The sequence below is a fragment of the Pseudophryne corroboree genome, chromosome 6 (assembly GCF_028390025.1).
Source record: "Pseudophryne corroboree isolate aPseCor3 chromosome 6, aPseCor3.hap2, whole genome shotgun sequence".
NCBI lineage: Eukaryota > Metazoa > Chordata > Amphibia > Anura > Myobatrachidae > Pseudophryne > Pseudophryne corroboree.
Window position 1 is genome coordinate 103524013 of NC_086449.1, and position 21823 is coordinate 103545835.

The window sequence follows — 21823 nt, forward strand, 5'->3', positions numbered from 1 at the left end:
GCAATTACTTCATGGCTGCTCCACTGATTCAGCCTAAATATTGCTGCATTATTGGAGCGGCCATGCAGTAATTGTCTGAGACATTGGACACACACTCTTGTCATCAAAGGGAAACATCTGATCCCTGCTGAGAATCTGGGAGTTTTATAAGGCAGGTTTCTTGGAACCCAGGATTTTATGGATAATTATGACATTGCATTGATAGTTGTAACATGTTTTGGTGATCTTCAAACACTGCTATATTGTTTTATGTTGCTGTGTTGCTTTCAGGGGAGTTAGCAGTCTCCTGGTCATCATCATCTATTTAGGTACTTTACTGACATTTGCTTTACATTATTTTTACTAAGCTGCTAACTAACCATTAGTCATCAACTTGGAAAGGGTAGCTGTTGCCTAGAGGCATTGGAGGCAACCATCTGTGGCCTCAACTTAAGGGCTGTATTCACGGCCCGATTTGGGGAGAGAACCGCTCAGCACACATCTCTCCCCCCCACTCAGCTGTGTGCTGAGCATGCGGAGGAAGACGGGGGGGGGCACTTATTTCACCCAGCGGGTGAAAAGAGCGACCTGCTAGATTGAGACTGCATGGCCAATCTAGCACCAGCGATAGCGATGCATAGGGCCGCGCATCGGTATCGCTGTGAGGGGTACACACGGAGTGATCAGTGCTTAAAATCTAAGCAATCTAGTCAGATTGCTTAGATTTTAAGCAGCGATCGCTCCGTGAGTACCCCCCCTTTAGGGTTGCTGAGAATAAATCTCCCAAATAAGGAATAAGGGTCACGATCATATCTACATATAGGGTGTAGTACGGTATGCCGGCGGCCGTGCTCCCGGCGACCAGCATACCGGCGCCGGGAGCCCGACCGCCGGCATACCGACAGTGTGGCGAGCGCAAATGAGCCGCTTGCGGGCTCGCTGCGCTCGCCACGCTGCGGGCATGGTGCACGCTATTTTATTCTCCCTCCAGGGGGGTCGTGGACCCCCACGAGGGAGAATATGTCGGTATGCCGGGTGTCGGGATTCCGGCGCCGGTATACTGTCCGCCGGGATACCGACATTCGGCATACAGAAGACCACCCCTACATATACTACTACATAACACATACTGCCTCAATGACAAAACAGTTTAAGCCAGTGGTTCCCAAACTTTTTTGAATCACGGCGACTTAGAGTATCAGAGTTTTTTTTCACGGCAGCTTTTGACCAAAAGTTTCTTATTGAGAAATTTAGAAACAAATATTAAATTAAGTCAATTGTGTTTATATGTCATCACTAGGTTCAATTGTGTAGTGAGGGGCAAGATATGCTTCTGTTTGACCACATATTTTATGATTGCAGCCACCAGCACTGGTTTTCCCTATTACATTGACCATAAATAATTTGAATTGGTCCTGGACCACCAACCCACTGCTATAAGGCACACAAAGGTGTCACTGCACACAGTTGGAGTACCACTGGTATAAGCACATTATCAATTAAAATCCATCATATACCGAACCCTCTGTATGTCCAGTTCTATAACTAAAATCATATAAAGCACTTTTCATTTTAAAACAAGAATGTTTTCATACCATACCATACCATGGCGCGGTGGCCATTTTCCCAGTGATTTCTCTACTGCGCATGCGCAGTACACCATGAAAATGGCGGTTAGAACTCTGGTAAGTATTTAAAAAATAGGTGCAGCGTGTGCGTTGGGGGGCACCCTCAGGAATCAGGGGCCCGTGCGCACCGCACACAATGCACCCATAGATACGCCAGTGGATAAAACACCCCCTCGAATACCACAAAAAAATGTCCAGAAAGCCCTTAGGTAGAATCAGCGTGATGTACTGAAGGGGAGAAGGTCCTGATGGTATTGCTGTCCCATGGCAACTAACTTGTGAGGTTCCTGCCAATAAAACCGCCTGCTAACTCTGTTGTTGATCTGGCACTGGATCGGAGGGAAGAGGAACACAAAAATGGCAGCACCTACTCTCTTCCCAACGATGACAGTATTCGGGGGAAGTGAAGAAATGAATATGGTGACAGAAGTTATGTAGAGGAGAGCTAGAGACGTACTGACATGGAGAAATTTGTTGGTACACTTACAGCTCATTAAAACAACGCTTCACTTCTACTGAAAAGTGATTAGCTTAAAAGCTACTGTCTCATGTATACCTACACGCCTATCGTAGTTCATGGACTAAAGCAAAGAAAATGTGAAACATAAATTATTGCTTATTCCCCAACATATTAAAAAATGGCCTTGACAGATATGTTGGTACCCCTTAGAGAAGATAATAAATAATTGTATTATAGTGATATTTCAAACTAAGGGCCTTATTCAGAATGGATCGCACTGCCGATTTCCCAGTGCGCATGGGCAGGGCCCGTTCTGTGCATGTGCAGGCAGGGCAATGCGATTACGTTGCATTGATGCAAATGCCTCTGCCTGATTGACAGGCAGAGGCATAGGCGGTGCAGTTGGGGGCATCGATGCAGAATTGTGTGACATCATACGCGGCCGCTGCGATGAAGAAAATGGCGGCGGCTCAACTGCCTTCGTAGCCAGGGGGCTTCCCTTATTCAGCGATGCAATCGCAACTGAATTGTAATGTAATTTGTGTCAGAATACAGTCTTACCTCTGGTGGCGGGGGCCGGGGCCTGCCCGTCCGATGGCTGGCAGTGCTGCGGCTGTGGAGGACTGCTGGTGTGGCGGCATTTGCGCTAGTGACTGTGCGGCTGCTGGAGTGCTGCTGTGTGGGAGCTGCTCAGATAAGATCCTGTGTCTGCAGTGCTGTGGGCCACCAGGTTGAAGACCAGTTCTCAGTGAGCCAATGGATTTTGGTTTCTCTTCCTTGCAGGCAGGTACCTCTTTTAAAAGGGGTCAGTTCAGCCTTGAACCTTGCCAGTGCTTTATGTTACTGCCTAAGTGCAGGTGCTCCAGCTCTGAGCTCTCCACAAGATTCTTTTGTGGTTTATAGTGCTCCAGTGGATCTTCGGCTCCACGGACATGTCATCTCTGTTGCCTCCTGCTGCACAGCTGCCGGTGGTTACTCCAGTCCCGCTGTCCGCAGCTCCCCGCCTCCGAACAGCGTCCTCAGGAGCTCCTTAACCGTAGAGGGAACCCCGGGTTCTGATTGTGCCTCTCAGCCACGTTTAGCAAGCATTCATTATTCTGATCTCCATTCTTCAGTGTTCTTCAATCTCATTTATTAAACATTCATTATTCAAGTCTTCTAGTCTCCAGTGTTCTTCAGCCATGCTTAACAAGCATTCATCATTGCAGGCTTCATTCTTCAGTGTTCTTCTATCTTGTTTACTGAACATCCATTATTCAAGTCTTCAAGTCTCCAATTTTCTTCAGCCACATTTAACAAGCATTTATCATTCCGTTCTTCATTCTTCGGTGTTCCTCCCAACCTCGGTAATTGAGCATCCATTATTCAAGTCTTCAAGTCTACAGTGTTCACTAACCTTGCGTATCGTATCTCCATTATCCAAGTCTTCATTCTTCAGTGTTCTTCAGTTACGTTTATTAAACATTCATTCTTCATTCTTCAAATCTTCAATCTTCAGTATTCTTCATCCACGCCATGCAAGCATTCATTCTTTAGTCTTCAAGTTCTGTTCTTCAGGTGGCTCATCTTTCAACTCCAAAGTATATGAGAAAGAACTACATTCGGCCTCCTCGTTTCCTTCCTGCAGGGACATCCGCTCTTTCAGCTGACGCCCATTCATTGGAGCCCCATCCTCAGCCCGTTGTGACAATTTGGACCTGCTTTGAACTGACAACAGACCCGAGCCAGGACTTAGTTCCACTCGAACCCCAAAGTGACTCCGCACTGGGACTCGACTGGACTCAGAAACCCCAAGTTTGGGTGTATTCGTATTTCAGGAAAACCAAACCACACATCTCTAGTACACACTATACAATATATCAGGCAATCTTACATTTCGCAATGATCGCAATAACCATTGTAAAGTGTTTATGCTCAAATCCACCAAATTCCTCATTTGATAAATTTGTTGGGCGTATCTTCACATCTGATGTGCTGCATGTCAGACGGGAAGAGGCCGTAGATGGCACAGTGTTGTTACCTTTAGCATGTAATGATATATCGGGTCGTTAGCCGATGCTATATACTGTATGTTTACATTGAATCGTCACAATGCCACATCCCTTAGGTGTGTACCCAGCTTTAAGTATCTTGACAGATCCCAGCCTGCAAATGATCAAATGTAGGTAGCCAATCAGATTACTGTATAATATAAAACATGGCTGCTTCCTAATGGCTGCTGCAGTGTTAGGTTGTTGGGGGTGATGATAACCACCACTAATAGCACATGGTGGAAGGTGTCTGATTGTTATTAGTAAAATCTGACGCTCCTTGTATTGCACCTGTCAGTTGTATAATAATAATAATAATAATAATAATCATAAAGCCAGCCCAGGCTCCATTCATTAATGTTGGCAAAACACTGGTCATGAAAATGCAGCCTACCAGTTCATTAGGAACCAGTACTAGCACTGCATTAATAAAGTGGCATTATCATGAATTATAGGTCACATAGATGCCATTAGTTCCTTGTGAATAAAGAGGCTGCACTGTAACTGTCTCCTTTGTGTTTTGCCAAAAGATCCACTGCAGTATACACATTACTTACTTCAGCCACTGGTGGCTCATCCATTTCTGCCTCAGAGGGATCCTCTTCTGCCCCCTGGTGGATAGTCATGGGGAGCTCATCCATCCCAAAGATCTTCTCATAGTTGTTAATAAGGAATTCTACGACTTGTGCCTGGTAACCGGAATCCAGCAGGTAGGTCATAGGCTTGTCCTGCCCAGGAGATGGACGGATCAGCGTCGGCCCAAAGATAATCCCCAAGTTATTTGAGCTCATCTTGTTCTCCTCAAATCTCTCTGAAACCCTGGAGTATGTGGAAAGAGAATGGATTTCAGATGTGTACTCATAGAAAGTAATAAATCCATAGGAGATAATGGTCTGTAGCTACCATAATGTCACATATCTTTCAAATGTTGGGAAATTGTAGCTGCTAATTGTATGAATCCGCAATTTAAAGAAAAAGTTCATTATTATTATTACTACTATTATAATTATTCATAGTTACCGTATTTTTCGGACCATAAGACGCACTTTTTCTCCCCAAAAATGTGGGGGGAAAAGTATGTGCGTCTTATGGAGCGAATAAGAGCAGATGCAGATGGAGTTCGCGGGTAGCGGCGGGTCCTGGATGCTGCTGCTGCTGCTGCGCCGTCATCAGCAGAGCGCGGCGCATCTCAGAGCCCAGCAGCAGAGCCCGGCATCTACCCCACACCTCCTTGGTCCTCAGGAGTGCACCCGGGGCAAGCGTTAGCTGAGAGCCTGGATGCGGGGAACCACTGGTACTGTCTACAATATGTGTGTGTGTGTGTGTGTGTGTGTCTGTGTATGTGTATGCTGGCTCTGATGTGTGTGTGTGTCTGTGTGTCTGTGTGTCTGTGTATGCTGGCTCTGATGTGTGTGTGTGTGTGTGTGTGTGTGTGTCTGTGTGTCTGTGTATGCTGGCTCTGATGTGTGTGTGTGTCTGTGTGTCTGTGTATGTGTATGCTGGCTCTGATGTGTGTGTGTGTGTGTGTGTGTGTGTGTGTGTGTGTGTGTGTGTGTGTGTGTGTGTCTGTGTATGTGTATGCTGGCTCTGATGTGTGTGTGTGTCTGTGTGTCTGTGTATGTGTATGCTGGCTCTGATGTGTGTGTGTGTGTGTGTGTGTGTGTGTGTGTGTGTGTGTGTGTGTGTGTCTGTGTATGTGTATGCTGGCTCTGATGTGTGTGTGTGTCTGTGTGTCTGTGTATGTGTATGCTGGCTCTGATGTGTGTGTGTGTCTGTGTGTCTGTGTATGTGTATGCTGGCTCTGATGTGTGTGTGTGTGTGTGTGTGTGTGTGTGTGTGTGTGTGTGTGTGTGTGTGTGTGTGTGTGTGTGTCTGTGTATGCTGGCTCTGATGTGTGTGTGTGTCTGTGTGTCTGTGTATGCTGGCTCTGATGTGTGTGTGTGTCTGTGTGTCTGTGTATGTGTATGCTGGCTCTGATGTGTGTGTGTGTCTGTGTGTCTGTGTATGTGTATGCTGGCTCTGATGTGTGTGTGTGTGTGTGTGTGTGTGTGTGTCTGTGTGTCTGTGTATGCTGGCTCTGATGTGTGTGTGTGTCTGTGTGTCTGTGTATGTGTATGCTGGCTCTGATGTGTGTGTGTGTGTGTGTGTGTGTGTGTGTGTGTGTGTGTGTGTGTGTCTGTGTATGTGTATGCTGGCTCTGATGTGTGTGTGTGTCTGTGTGTCTGTGTATGTGTATGCTGGCTCTGATGTGTGTGTGTGTGTGTGTGTGTGTGTGTGTGTGTGTGTGTGTGTCTGTGTATGTGTATGCTGGCTCTGATGTGTGTGTGTGTCTGTGTGTCTGTGTATGTGTATGCTGGCTCTGATGTGTGTGTGTGTCTGTGTGTCTGTGTATGTGTATGCTGGCTCTGATGTGTGTGTGTGTGTGTGTGTGTGTGTGTGTGTGTGTCTGTGTATGTGTATGCTGGCTCTGATGTGTGTGTGTGTCTGTGTGTCTGTGTATGTGTATGCTGGCTCTGATGTGTGTGTGTGTCTGTGTGTCTGTGTATGTGTATGCTGGCTCTGATGTGTGTGTGTGTCTGTGTGTCTGTGTATGTGTATGCTGGCTCTGATGTGTGTGTGTGTGTGTGTGTGTGTGTGTGTGTGTGTGTGTGTGTCTGTCTGTCTGTGTATGCTGGCTCTTTTTTTTCCAGTTTTCTTACTCTAAAAACTAGGTGCGTCTTATGGTCAGGCGCGTCTTATGGTCCGAAAAATACGGTAAATACATAGGGGTAAATGTACTAAAGCTTCTAAAACAAAGAATTGGTGATGTTGCCCATAGCAACCAATCAGATGTTATCTATCATTTCCCTATTGCCTTTTAGAAAATGATAGACAGCATCTGATTGGTTGCTATGGGCAACATCTTAATTCTCTGTTTTAGAAGCTTTAGTAAATTTACCCCATAGTACCTACATAGTATGCAGTGCTTACAGTTAATATCATTGCAAACTAATAGTAGGCATTAATTGGATGATTCTGAGCTGTTCGCCTATTGGCTGTTGTTGCAGACAGCCACGGAAGCCTGATTTACTGATTTATGCTAATGGCAGTATCTACAGTACATTCTAGCACCATGCACCTGTCACAATCCATGCAGCTCTTCTTTGCTGCCTGGGGTGTCGCTGTCTGCTCTGGTGCTTCTAGCACACTTTGGTCTGAGATACAGAGCAGAGTGTGCTAGAAGCACCAGAGCAGAGAGTGACACCCCTGGCAGGAAAGCAGAAACGCATGGGTTGTGACAGGTGCAGGATGCTAGAAGGAACACTAAGTATCTATTCAAGTAATGCAGAGGATGGTGCATGTACAAGCAGAAACCTGCGTCGCCCACTGAGTTTACACCAGCTGCCGCAACTTTCATCATTAGCGTCTGCTCTTTCTTGTACCAGCCCCAAGCTAGATAAGATAAACGATATCCGTCAGAAACAGGCTTCTCTTCCACCTACCCACGACTCACACATAACTTAAGCTACATGCCCGCAATACTGTTACAAGTCAGGGTAATCGCTTTGCCACCACCAGGCTAATGCCCTGAAACGCCCTATTTCATGGAAAGACAGATCTGATCAGGCTGTGTCTGACTCAGAATGGACATAAGTAAAAACTTCCTGTTTGCAACCATGAAGAGAGATCAATGGAACTCAGATTCAGCCATTTAGTGATTAATGAACACATTGGTCAGTGTGCATTGCATGATGGTTTAACCCCTGGCCCATAGAATAGCAGTGTTGTGTAACCTGACTCACAGAGATACGTCAGCCAGTCTCTGACATAAAGATCTCTCTTGCTCACCGGAACAGGTGGCCTGTCAAGTGGCGTAGCGTGTTGTAGTTACTAGCTGGGAGTTGACAAAGAATATCCTTCATATGGTGAATGGCCTCTTGTCGACTTTCATGCTCCTTGCAGTCTTCGGAGAAGTCTCTTGCAAAAGCCATAAAGTTTTCATAGAGATGATGAGATACAACAGAGTCTGGGAGCTAGAAGAGAGACACCAAACTTCAAGACATCAAGCTACCACTATTCTGGATCGCAAATGGTCATCTCCCAGCAAATCTTCTTGCGGAAGATAACACATTTCTAGGGCTAATCTGGGATGGAGAAGAGTGCTCGTTACTGTCTGAGCACTAGGACCCAAGACCACAGGAAGCACGACCTCCGACCTGGGCAAATGTGCTACTGTAGTGTACATGTGTGGTTTTCTGTGTGTCTTCTCCTTTCCATTGTCCCAGAGTAAAGGACGTGCCCGAGTGTCTCCTATAATGGAGACTGTGTGCCATTATACAAGACCCCATTATACCAATGTGTCACCACTCTTATGTATTATATACTAGCTCTATATATTATATACAATCTCCTCCTACATACAGTCTGCATTAACTCTTAAAGTCCCTGGCTCTACCTGGAGATACTACATCCTCTATCTGCTGCAAACCTGCATTAACTCTGTGCTATTCGGCACCTGCTTTCTACAGGTTGATAAACCAATCCCTGGTTAAGTTATCCACAGCGGTGCAATACGGGTGGTTACGGCGTACCCTTAAGAATTTAGCTGTGGGTACGCCGTACCCACGCCGACGGGTCGCCGCTCCTCGCCGCTCTGTCCCTCCCTCTGCTGCTCACCTCTGCACTGCCGCTGATGTGAGTAGAGGAGAGTGCAGCCTGCGCCTCTCCTGCCCCTCAGTGTCTTCGTTCAAATCACCCGTGAGCCAATCAGAGCTTGCGGACCGGCAGCTAAGGCTGCCAGACCACGAGCTTTGATTGGCTGACAGATCGGTGCTGAATTGAACTAAGACACCAGCACCCACCGGAGACTGAGGGGAAGGAGAGGCGCAGGCTGCGCTCTCCTCCCCTCACACACACACACAAAGGACAGCAGCAGCAGTGAGCGGGGCGGGGGGTTCTGGATGCATGAATACCTGGCACTGGGAGCATATATGGCACTGGGGGCATATCTGGCACTGGGGGGGGCATGTATACCTGGCACTGGGAGCATATCTGGCACCGGGGGCATATCTGGCACTGTAGAAAAATGTGTAAATTGCACTGGGGGCATATCTGGCACTGCGGGGACATGTGTATCTGACACTGGGGGCATTTCTGTATCTGGCACTGGGGGGCAATGTATATCTGACACAGTGGGGGCATTTGTGCATCTGGCACTGTGAGGCAATGTATATCTGGCACTCTGGGGGCATTTGTGTATCTGGCACTGTGAGGCAATGTATATCTGGCACTCTGGGGGCATTTGTGTATCTGGCACAGTGAGGCAATGTGTATCTGGCACTGTGGGGCAATGTATATCTGGCACTCTGGGGGCATTTGTGTATTTGACACTGTGGGGCAATGTGTATCTGGCACTGTGAGGCAGTGTATATCTGGCACTCTGGGGGCATTTGTGTTTCTGGCACAGTGAGGCAATGTGTATCTGGCACTGTGGAGCAATTTATATCTGGCACTATATAGTCAAAAGCGTATATCAAAGTTAGTGCATATCGCACGGTGTGTACACATCTTGAGATGCCGATGCGCAGTCCCACGGGATCGGCATCGCAAGAAAATATAGACTGTGCAGGCAGCCCCAACATTGGGCCTAATCCAGATCTGATCACAGCAGCAAATTTGTTAGCTAATGGGCAAAACCATGGGGGTAATTCCAAGTTGATCGCAGCAGGATTTTTGATAGCAATTGGGCAAAACCATGTGCACTGCAGGGGAGGCAGATATAACATGTGCAGAGAGAGTTAGATTTGGGTGGGGGGTGTTCAATCTGCAATCTAATTTGCAGTGTAAAAAAAAAGCAGCCAGTATTTACCCTGCACAGAAACAAAATAACCCACCCATATCTAACTCTCTCTGCACATGTTATATCTGCCTCCCCTGCAGTGCACATGGTTTTGCCCAATTGCTATCAAAAATCCTGCTGCGATCAACTTGGAATTACCCCCCATGTGCAGTGCAGGTGTGGCAGATATAACATGTGCAGAGAGATTTAGATTTGGGTGGGTTATATTGTTTCTGTGCAGGGTAAAATACTGGATGCCTTATTTTTACACTACAATTTAGATTTCAGTTTGAACACACCACACCCTACTCTAACTCTGGAGGTCATTCCGAGTCGTTCGCTCGGAAAATTTCTTTGCATCGCAGCGCTTTTCCGCTTAGTGCGCATGCGCAATGTCCGCACTGCGACTGCGCCAAGTAAATTTGCTATGAAGTTTGGATTTTTACTCACGGCTTTTTCTTCGCTCAGGCGATCGTAGTGTGATTGACAGGAAATGGGTGTTACTGGGCGGAAACAGGCCGTTTTATGGGCGTGTGGGAAAAAACGCTACCGTTTCCGGAAAAAACGCGGGAGTGGCTGGAGAAACGGAGGAGTGTCTGGGCGAACGCTGGGTGTGTTTGTGACGTCAAACCAGGAACGATAAGCACTGAACTGATCGCAGATGCCGAGTAAGTCTGAAGCTACTCTGAAACTGCTACGAGATGTGTAATCGCAATATTGCGAATACATCGTTCGCAATTTTAAGATGCTAAGATTCACTCCCAGTAGGCAGCGGCTTAGCGTGTGCAATACTGCTAAAATCGCCTTGCGAGCGAACAACTCGGAATGAGGGCCTCTATCCGTGCATGTTATATCTGCCCCCCATGCAGTGCACATGGTTTTGTCCATTAGCTAACAAATTAGCTACTGCGATCCGGTCTGAATCAGGCCCATTGTGTGTATGCAGCATTAGTGATATCACTAGTCTAGAAACCTGTGTATAACATACTGTAGTGTAGCAAATTAGAAGACCCCCACACTATGCCCAACTGCTTTTCACAAAGTTCTCATTACTCTTTGTATGTCTACTATACACTTGGGAGAGCTGCACTCACACACAGAAACACTGGATGCACAGGAGGCTGCTCCGACAATCTGAAAGCTCTGTCCTCATCCAACAAAGTACCACACCACTGGAACCTATATCAATTATAATTCTAAAATCCTCCCAGTTTTATATCACCGTGTAATTAGGTAGAATGGGGTGTTTCCCAATGCAACTGTAAGGATAGGCGTTATTATGCATAAAAATGTTTACAGTAGCTCTGCAGTTTTTCTGGTTCATAAATTACCACCTTAGCAATTCTATATATAACTTAAGAGACAAATAATGTTGCTAGGTCATTAAAGTCAATATAGTGCAATATATAGTGTGTAGAGTGGGGTGAATGCAGCAGTTCTCTATATTGTGTAAATGCATATGTAGTCTATTGTACCTCTTTCAAGAATTTTTTGAGGGTACTGGTGATGTCATTGGGCGAATGCCATGACAGATCCACAAGTTCTCGCCCGTTTTCAAATGCTTGGAGAAGTTTGTCCACACGAGCTTTGGCCCCACTGATGCGGTACAGTCCCTGACAGGTAGATCGGAAGAGCAGATTTTAATAAAATGGTGATGAAGTAAAAAATGCCACAAAGAATGTGTGAGAAATAAAAGGAAGAATGTAAAGATGGCTCTGGAAGAGAAATAAAGGTGAAGAGATTGAGGCCCAGATTTATCAAACCTTGAAGAGTGATAAATTGCACGGTGATAAAGTACCAACCAATCAGCTCCTGTCATTTTTCAAACACAGCCTGTAACATGGCAGTTAGGAGCTGATTGGCTGATAATTTATTACTGTGCAATTTATCACTCTCCAAGGCTTGATAAATCTCTGGCATAGAGGGAATAGGATAAGAAAATTATACAAAATTTGATTAGGAAAAGGACTGAGAAACAAAAAACTGCCAGAATTTCTGAAAATAATTTTAATTGTAATGATAAACTGAATTAAAGTATGGAAAAGCGTTAGAGAAATGTATGTGAGTGGTAGAGATAAGTTCACTGTGAAAGATAGTGGTATGCTTCAGTAAATGGTTATACCTGTTGTCCTAATGACCTTAACTCAATCTCGCCTGTACATTTGCTGATGATGAAGGGCACCTCTTCAGGGAAGTGTCTCGGGAACTGAGAAAAATCCACACCAAACAGTGGTACTTTCGGGGGCAGTTTCTGATGACCACATTTGATAAGTAGACTCTCCAGGCACTTCTTGTGACAAGTCAAGTAGCACTGCAATGAACGGACAAGAAATCAGGAATTTACTATGACTCTTTTGGGGATATATGAAGATGAAGGTTGTTCAAAGAAGGAAGTGTGGACCTGTCCTAACACAATATATGTAGATGTACGAATGTTCTCTCACCTCCTCACACTCCACTCCAGAGACCATGAAGCCTTCACACTCCCTACACTTGCTAGGAACTCTTGAGCGTCGTAGTCGGTGGCTCTGAGAAGCTGGTGACATGACTAGCCTGTCTGAGAACTGTAAGCCATTCTCAGACGAGGCATCCGTGGAGTCTACAGAATTACATACAGAATCAGTTAGGAATGAGAGAGGTAGGACATGTGTTTATGTCATTTCATGCATCTGTGTGGTACTGAATTTAAAACTACTTACCAACATCTTCTGCCTGGTAGGAGTCCCTCTCATCGAGGTCATCAGAGGACATGGTCCCTGTCAATGAGGCTTTTGCATCTTTCCTGACAAAGTGGACTAAGTGAAAGGAAGAATAATATGCAGAGAATAAGGAATAGTTTCTAACATACACAATAGATGCCACAATTTCCATTATACAGGGTGTGAGTCAAACAACCTCCCTGCTCACACATTACAGAGCTCACTTTCAGAAACCGACTACAAATGTGTATCGTAAATGAAGGCCACCATCTGGACGATATCATATTTAATACAATATAGGACAAGTTTGGTGCTTCAAAACAGAGAGCAGCTAAGACCTTTATGCCCACCTGAAGAGCAAAGGAACAACTCAATAATATAATGAATGAAAGGTCTAGCGCAATCTCCTATCGTGGTAAAGGTGAAAATCAGACAGTCACAAGAAAAACATAACGTTTTTCACGTCTTTTAAATGAATCAAGTGTGTCTTTAAAATTCTTCAAAGTAGAGAGCGTATAGTTCCAAAATAGACCAAGAACAAATTTTCCTTATCCTTAAAATTCAGACTGTATTCATCAGAATCTCCTCCCTTAGTCCAACTCTGATTCAGGAAGTATTAATTCTTCATCTCCGATATATGAAAGGGAAAACAGGAGGGGTCTGATAGTGTAATACAGTTTTTATTAGAATAGAATAAGGTAAAATCACATGTTTGGCAGCGTACCTCACCAATGCGTTTTGGCTCCTTGGAGCCTTTATCAAACGAAATGCATTGGTGAGGAACACTTGCCTGGCAGACTACCCAGCCTTGGACTCTGATGGTGGTTCCTGTTTCTGGGAGGTACCATAGATGCCTTACACCACAAACAAGACTTGGTGTGCATTATACACCTATATCTGATGAATACAATCTGAATTTTAAGGATAAGGAAATTTTGTTCTTGGGCTATTTTGGGACTATATGCTCTCTACTTTGAAGAATTTTAAAGACACACGTGATCCATTTAAAAAATGTGAAAAACGTTATGTTTTTCTTGTGACTCTGTCTGAGTTTCACCTTTACCACGATAGGAGATTGCGCTAGACCTTACATCCATTATATTATTCAGATATCATATTTAAAACTAATTGAAAATAAACTGTATTCCTTGTACTTTTAGATTATGTACAATACTTTTGAATAGCATTTACCATGCCTTTATTGTTAACCTTAAAATCTGGGATTTTTTTTACTCACCCTGTATAATCCAGACTGTGGCTGTATCATGGCCAGCAGGGGCCATTTTAGGAGTAGGGTGACCCTAGGCCCATCAGTAATGGCCGCCCACCTCTGCTTATTTTTATTTTTTTTACATTTTATTTGGTTATAAGCCCTCATTTAATGATTGGCAACGTAATGATAATAATAATAATAATAATAATACGTATGAACTATGGCATTTTTGTTTAAAATAAGAATTTACTTACCGATAATTCTATTTCTCATAGTCCGTAGTGGATGCTGGGGACTCCGAAAGGACCATGGGGAATAGCGGCTCCACAGGAGACTGGGCACAAAAGTAAAAGCTTTAGGACTACCTGGTGTGCACTGGCTCCTCCCCCTATGACCCTCCTCCAAGCCTCAGTTAGGATACTGTGCCCGGACGAGCGTACACAATAAGGAAGGATTTTGAATCCCGGGTAAGACTCATACCAGCCACACCAATCACACCGTACAACCTGTGATCTGAACCCAGTTAACAGCATGATAACAGAGGAGCCTCTGAAAAGATGGCTCACAACAATAATAACCCGATTTTTGTAACAATAACTATGTACAAGTATTGCAGACAATCCGCACTTGGGATGGGCGCCCAGCATCCACTACGGACTATGAGAAATAGAATTATCGGTAAGTAAATTCTTATTTTCTCTGACGTCCTAGTGGATGCTGGGGACTCCGAAAGGACCATGGGGATTATACCAAAGCTCCCAAACGGGCGGGAGAGTGAGGATGACTCTGCAGCACCGAATGAGAGAACTCCAGGTCCTCCTCAGCCAGGGTATCAAATTTGTAGAATTTAGCAAACGTGTTTGCCCCTGACCAAGTAGCTGCTCGGCAAAGTTGTAAAGCCGAGACCCCTCGGGCAGCCGCCCAAGATGAGCCCACTTTTCGTGTGGAATGGGCTTTTACAGATTTTGGCTGTGGCAGGCCTGCCACAGAATGTGCAAGTTGAATTGTACTACAAATCCAACGAGCAATAGTCTGCTTAGAAGCAGGAGCACCCAGCTTGTTGGGCGCATACAGGATAAACAGCGAGTCAGATTTTCTGACTCCAGCCGTCCTGGAAACATATATTTTCAGGGCCCTGACTACGTCCAGCAACTTGGAATCCTCCAAGTCCCTAGTAGCCGCAGGTACCACAATAGGCTGGTTTAAGTGAAACGCTGAAACCACCTAAGGGAGAAATTGGGGACGAGTCCTCAATTCTGCCCTGTCCGTATGAAAAATCAGGTAAGGGCTTTTATAGGATAAAGCCGCCAATTCTGAGACACGCCTGGCTGAAGCCAGGGCTAACAGCATTACCACTTTCCATGTGAGATATTTTAAGTCCACAGTGGTGAGTGGTTCAAACCAATGTAATTTTAGGAAACCCAAAACTACATTGAGATCCCAAGGTGCCACTGGAGGCACAAAAGGAGGCTGTATATGCAGTACTCCCTTGACAAACGTCTGAACTTCAGGAACTGAAGCTAGTTCTTTTTGGAAGAATATCGACGGGGCCGAAATTTGAACCTTAATGGACCCTAATTTTAGGCCCATAGACAGTCCTGTTTGCAGGAAATGCAGGAAACGACCCAGTTGAAATTCCTCTGTAGGGGCCTTCCTGGCCTCACACCACGCAACATATTTACGCCAAATACGGTGATAATGTTGCACAGTTACATCCTTCCTGGCTTTGATCAGGGTAGGGATGACTTCATCCGGAATGCCTTTTTCCTTCAGGATCCGGCGTTCAACCGCCATGCCGTCAAACGCAGCCGCGGTAAGTCTTGGAACAGACAGGGTCCCTGCTGGAGCAGGTCCTTTCTTAGAGGTAGAGGCCACGGGTCTTCCGTGAGCATCTCTTGAAGTTCCGGGTACCAAGTCCTTCTTGGCCAATCCGGAGCCACGAGTATAGTCCTTACTCCTCTCCTTCTTATGATTCTCAGTACCTTGGGTATGAGAGGCAGAGGAGGGAACACATACACTGACTGGTACACCCACGGTGTTACCAGAGTGTCCACAGCTATTGCCTGAGGGTCCCGCGACCTGGCGCAATATCTGTCCAGTTTTTTGTTGAGGCGGGACGCCATCATGTCCACCTTTGGTTTTTCCCAACGGTTCACAATCATGTGGAAGACTTCTGGGTGAAGTCCCCACTCTCCCGGGTGGAGGTCGTGTCTGCTGAGGAAGTCTGCTTCCCAGTTGTCCACTCCCGGAATGAACACTGCTGACAGTGCTATCACATGATTTTCCGCCCAGCGAAGAATCCTTGCAACTTCCGTCATTGCCCTCCTGCTTCTTGTGCCGCCCTGTCTGTTTACGTGGGCGACTGCCGTGATGTTGTCCGACTGGATCAACACCGGCTGACCCTGAAGCAGAGGCCTTGCCTGACTTAGGGCATTGTAAATGGCCCTTAGTTCCAGGATATTTATGTGAAGTGACGTTTCCATGCTTGACCACAAGCCCTGGAAATTTTTTCCCTGTGTGACTGCTCCCCAGCCTCTCAGGCTGGCATCCGTGGTCACCAGAACCCAGTCCTGAATGCCGAATCTGCGGCCCTCTAGAAGATGAGCACTCTGTAACCACCACAGGAGAGACACCCTTGTCCTTGGAGACAGGGTTATCCGCTGATGCATTTGAAGATGCGATCCGGACCATTTGTCCAGCAGATCCCACTGAAAAGTTCTTGCGTGGAATCTGCCGAATGGAATCGCTTCGTAAGAAGCCACCATTTTTCCCAGGACCCTTGTGCATTGATGCACTGACACTTGGCCTGGTTTTAGGAGGTTCCTGACTAGGTCGGATAACTCCCTGGCTTTCTCCTCTGGGAGAAACACCTTTTTCTGGACTGTGTCCAGAATCATCCCTAGGAACAGCAGACGTGTCGTCGGAATCAGCTGCGATTTTGGAATATTTAGAATCCACCCGTGCTGTCGTAGTACTACTTGAGATAGTGCTACTCCGACCTCTAACTGTTCTCTGGACCTTGCCCTTATCAGGAGATCGTCCAAGTAAGGGATAATTAAGACGCCTTTTCTTCGAAGAAGAATCATCATTTCGGCCATTACCTTGGTAAAGACCCGGGGTGCCGTGGACAATCCAAACGGCAGCGTCTGAAACTGATAGTGACAGTTCTGTACCACAAACCTGAGGTACCCTTGGTGAGAAGGGCAAATTGGGACATGGAGGTAAGCATCCTTGATGTCCAGAGACACCATATAGTCCCCTTCTTCCAGGTTCGCTATCACTGCTCTGAGTGACTCCATCTTGAATTTGAACCTTTGTATGTAAGTGTTCAAGGATTTCAGATTTAAAATAGGTCTCACCGAGCCGTCCGGCTTCGGTACCACAAACAGCGTGGAATAATACCCCTTTCCCTGTTGTAGGAGGGGTACCTTGATTATCACCTGCTGGGAATACAGCTTGTGAATGGCTTCCAATACCGCCTCCCTGTCGGAGGGAGACGTTGGTAAAGCAGACTTCAGGAACCGGCGAGGGGGAGACGTCTCGAATTCCAATTTGTACCCCTGAGATACTACCTGCAGGATCCAGGGGTCCACTTGCGAGTGAGCCCACTGCGCGCTGAAATTCTTGAGACGGGCCCCCACCGTGCCTGAGTCCGCTTGTAAGGCCCCAGCGTCATGCTGAGGACTTGGCAGAAACGGGGGAGGGCTTCTGTTCCTGGGAAGAGGCTGCCTGCTGCAGTCTTTTTCCCCTTCCTCTGCCCCGGGGCAGATATGAGTGGCCTTTTGCCCGCTTGCCCTTATGGGGACGAAAGGACTGAGCCTGAAAAGACGGTGTCTTTTTCTGCTGAGAGGTGACCTGGGGTAAAAAGGTGGATTTCCCAGCCGTTGCCGTGGCCACCAGGTCCGATAGACCGACCCCAAATAACTCCTCCCCTTTATACGGCAATACTTCCATATGCCGTTTGGAATCCGCATCACCTGACCACTGTCGCGTCCATAACCCTCTTCTGGCAGAAATGGACAGCGCACTTACTCTTGATGCAAGAGTGCAAATATCCCTCTGTGCATCTCGCATATACAGAAATGCATCCTTTAAATGCTCTATAGTCAATAATATACTGTCCCTGTCCAGGGTATCAATATTTTCAGTCAGGGAATCCGACCAAGCCACCCCAGCACTGCACATCCAGGCTGAGGCGATTGCTGGTCGCAGTATAATACCAGTATGTGTGTATATACTTTTTAGGATATTTTCCAGCTTCCTATCAGCTGGTTCCTTGAGGGCTGCCGTATCAGGAGACAGTAACGCCACTTGTTTTGATAAGCATGTGAGCGCCTTATCTACCCTAGAGGGTGTTTCCCAACGCGCCCTAACCTCTGGCGGGAAAGGGTATAATGCCAATAATTTTTTAGAAATTAGCAGTTTTTTATCGGGGGAAACCCACGCTTCATCACACACCTCATTTAATTCATCTGATTCAGGAAAAACTACGGGTAGTTTTTTCACACCCCACATAATACCCTTTTTTGTGGTACTTGTAGTATCAGAAATGTTCAAAACCTCCTTCATTGCCGTGATCATGTAACGTGTGGCTCTACTGGAAAATACGTTTGTTTCCTCACCGTCGACACTGGAGTCAGTGTCCGTGTCTGGGTCTGTGTCGACCATCTGAGGTAACGGGCGCTTTAGAGCCCCTGACGGTGTTTGAGACGCCTGTACAGGTAATAACTGATTTGCCGGCTGTCTCATGTCGTCAACAGTCTTTTGTAAAGTGCTGACACTATCACGTAATTCCTTCCATAAGACCATCCAGTCAGGTGTCGACTCCCTAGGGGGTGACATCACTATTACAGGCAATTGCTCCGCCTCCATACCATTTTCCTCCTCATACATGTCGACACAACGTACCGACACACAGCACACACACAGGGAATGCTCTGATAGAGGACAGGACCCCACTAGCCCTTTGGGGAGACAGAGGGAGAGTTTGCCAGCACACACCAGAGCGCTATATATATACAGGGATAACCTTATATAAGTGTTTTTCCCTTATATAGCTGCTGTATAGATTTATCTGCCAATTAGTGCCCCCCCTCTATTGTTTTACCCTGTTTCTGTAGTGCAGGACTGCAGGGGAGAGTCAGGGAGCTTCCCTCCAACGGAGCTGTGAGGAAAAATGGCGCCAGTGTGCTGAGGAGATAGGCTCCGTCCCCTTCTCGGCGGCCTTTCTCCCGCTTTTTTAAGGAAAAATTGGCAGGGGTTAAATGCATCCATATAGCCCAGGAGCTATATGTGATGTATTTTTTGCCATATAAGGTGTTTTTATTGCGTCTCAGGGCGCCCCCCCCCCAGCGCCCTGCACCCTCAGTGACCGGAGTGTGAAGTGTGCTGAGAGCAATGGCGCACAGCTGCGGTGCTGTGCGCTACCTTATTGAAGACAGGACGTCTTCTGCCGCCGATTTTCCGGACCTCTTCAGTCTTCTGGCTCTGTAAGGGGGCCGGCGGCGCGGCTCTGGGACCCATCCATGGCTGGGCCTGTGATCGTCCCTCTTGAGCTAATGTCCAGTAGCCTAAGAAGCCCAATCCACTCTGCACGCAGGTGAGTTCGCTTCTTCTCCCCTTAGTCCCTCGGTGCAGTGAACCTGTTGCCAGCAGGATTCACTGAAAATAAAAAACCTATACTTAAACTTTTTACTAAGCAGCTCAGGAGAGCCACCTAGTGAGCACCCTTCTCGTTCGGGCACAAAAATCTAACTGAGGCTTGGAGGAGGGTCATAGGGGGAGGAGCCAGTGCACACCAGGTAGTCCTAAAGCTTTTACTTTTGTGCCCAGTCTCCTGCGGAGCCGCTATTCCCCATGGTCCTTTCGGAGTCCCCAGCATCCACTAGGACGTCAGAGAAATTATGTATACATACTGTATTTACTAGGTAGGACAACTTATAAAAGGCAGTCTCTGCATGTCCTACCTGTTTCTACTCTTCAAGATAGCGTATAGTACAGAGGAAATATTTAGTAGTTACTGGTTACTGACAGTATTAAAACAAGCATCCAAGTGCCGCACACCAACAAGTGCCGCACCCCAACAAGTGGCGCCCCCAAGTCTTGTGTGCCTAATGGAAAATTCACCACTGATGGCCAGACGAAGATAAACTAATGGCCCGATACTATTACTACACGCAGCTTTTACATTTCATCACCTGGGCTATCTGTGGGTGATTCCATGGATCTGGGTTCACTGCTGCCCCCCATACTCTCTGCGTCGCTCTGCAGAATCTTGTTGCCCCAGGAGCTTCTGTCACCTAAAGGAAAATAGACACAGCTTGAGGCAGTGGATACGCCAGGAATAGCCAACTAGGATTTTTGTAGCCACCAGGCTATCAGTAAACTTTTACATTACATTGTTTTAACAGACTCTGCCATATGGACATACTGTATGGTGATTTATGCTAGGTCAGGGCAATCATGCTGATCGCATACACCTGATTCTCATAGGCATAAAAATAACGTCCTTATTTCTAAAACCATGCCATCTTTAGGTTTCACCAAAACATTATTTTGACGCCCATTTTTTTCTGGCAAAAGGCTCCTCGTCATGTGATAAATATACCCCTATATCCTGAAAAGAGAACATGTTTCAAATTCTGTGTTCTATAGTTCAGCAGATAATAGTATTACATTGTGCATGTATGACAGTGTATGTGTAGGCATGATTGCACTGATGCATGCTTACTATTGTATACACTTCTGACTGTATACTGTTTGTATTAAGTACTGAATCTATACTTAGTTCATTATGTGTATGTATGCCTGTCAATTATTTATTACTGTATCGATCTACGGGATGTAGTCATGTTACCGGCGGTCGGGATCCTGCTGGTCAGCATACTGACGCCAGGATCCCGATCACCAGAATGCCGGCAGGGGGCCCAGGGCTAGTCCCACTTGTTGTTTGTCCACGACACCCATAGAGTGGGAAAAGAACCTGTGGAGAGAGCAGTGAGCCACCGAGCCTGCAAGGGGCTTTGTTGCGCTCATCACCCTGCCGGTATTCTATCGGGCGGGATCCTGGCATCGGTATGCTGACCGCCAGGATCCCGACCGCCGGTCACCCAACCCTAATCTACATATACATTAGGTATGACTATGGGTATATGTATAAACCTCCTAACGGCTGATGAATTGCCCTGTACATGAATCATTAAATAACACTTTAACTTTAATTAAATAACGACACAGAGACTCAGATGTGGCAGGAACTGTTAGCTTATTCATTTGAAAAAGCTATAACTTGAAATAGCTGTAAAGAAAATAATTAAATAATGGTGGTAAAGAAAGAACTGCTAAACTACTTCCCAAACCTGAAAAGCTATCATCATCACTACCATAAACCAAACAAGATACACACAATGGTATTCACCCAACCTACTACCTTGACTACCCACCCATATGGGTGATGAGGCTGCCCCCGTTAGGGTGGTCCAGCAGATATGCACAGTCAGCGAACAACTAGGAATGACTGAAAACCAATCTATATACACCCTAAAACAGGTAACCTTCCCTTCTTTCCCGCCAAAACGCAGCTAACACAACACCGAAAGCAAAACAACCCAACAGCAACAAAAAAGGGGAGGGGGGACAAAAGCAAAAGAGGCTTACTCCACCCCAAACAAGCCTTAATGATTAGAACTACCCCCCCTCCCCCCTTGCTTTCACTACTGGATTAAAACTACCACCTGACACCATACAAGGCCCTTCCCAGCCTCAGAGTTTTAACCCTCTCCTTTCCTATCCAGTCACTACGCTCTTCTTATATTCTTATATTAGTATGTTAGAGATGTGCAGCGGAAATTTTTCGGGTTTTGTGTTTTGGTTTTGGATTCGGTTCCGCGGCCGTGTTTTGGATTCGGACGCGTTTTGGCAAAACCTCCCTTAAAATTTTTTGTCGGATTTGGGTGTTTTTTTCCAAAAACCACTCAAAAACAGCTTAAATCATAGA

At 46.2% G+C, this 21823-nt stretch overlaps 1 protein-coding gene across 6 annotated transcripts in view; it reads right to left on the reverse strand.

The window, feature by feature from the left end:
* GMIP (GEM interacting protein) overlaps window positions 1-21823 on the reverse strand; it is a 176218-nt gene that overhangs the window by 11515 nt on the left and 142880 nt on the right. For all 6 annotated transcript variants that reach the window (XM_063931569.1, XM_063931568.1, XM_063931567.1 and 3 more), the window contains 7 exons: window positions 20025-20126; window positions 12615-12710; window positions 12360-12514; window positions 12038-12226; window positions 11391-11528; window positions 7926-8110; window positions 4655-4916 (listed from right to left, as the gene is read on the reverse strand). In XM_063931569.1, the coding sequence (XP_063787639.1) occupies window positions 4655-4916; window positions 7926-8110; window positions 11391-11528; window positions 12038-12226; window positions 12360-12514; window positions 12615-12710; window positions 20025-20126 (1127 nt within the window). The remainder of the gene's footprint in view (window positions 1-4654; window positions 4917-7925; window positions 8111-11390; window positions 11529-12037; window positions 12227-12359; window positions 12515-12614; window positions 12711-20024; window positions 20127-21823) is intronic.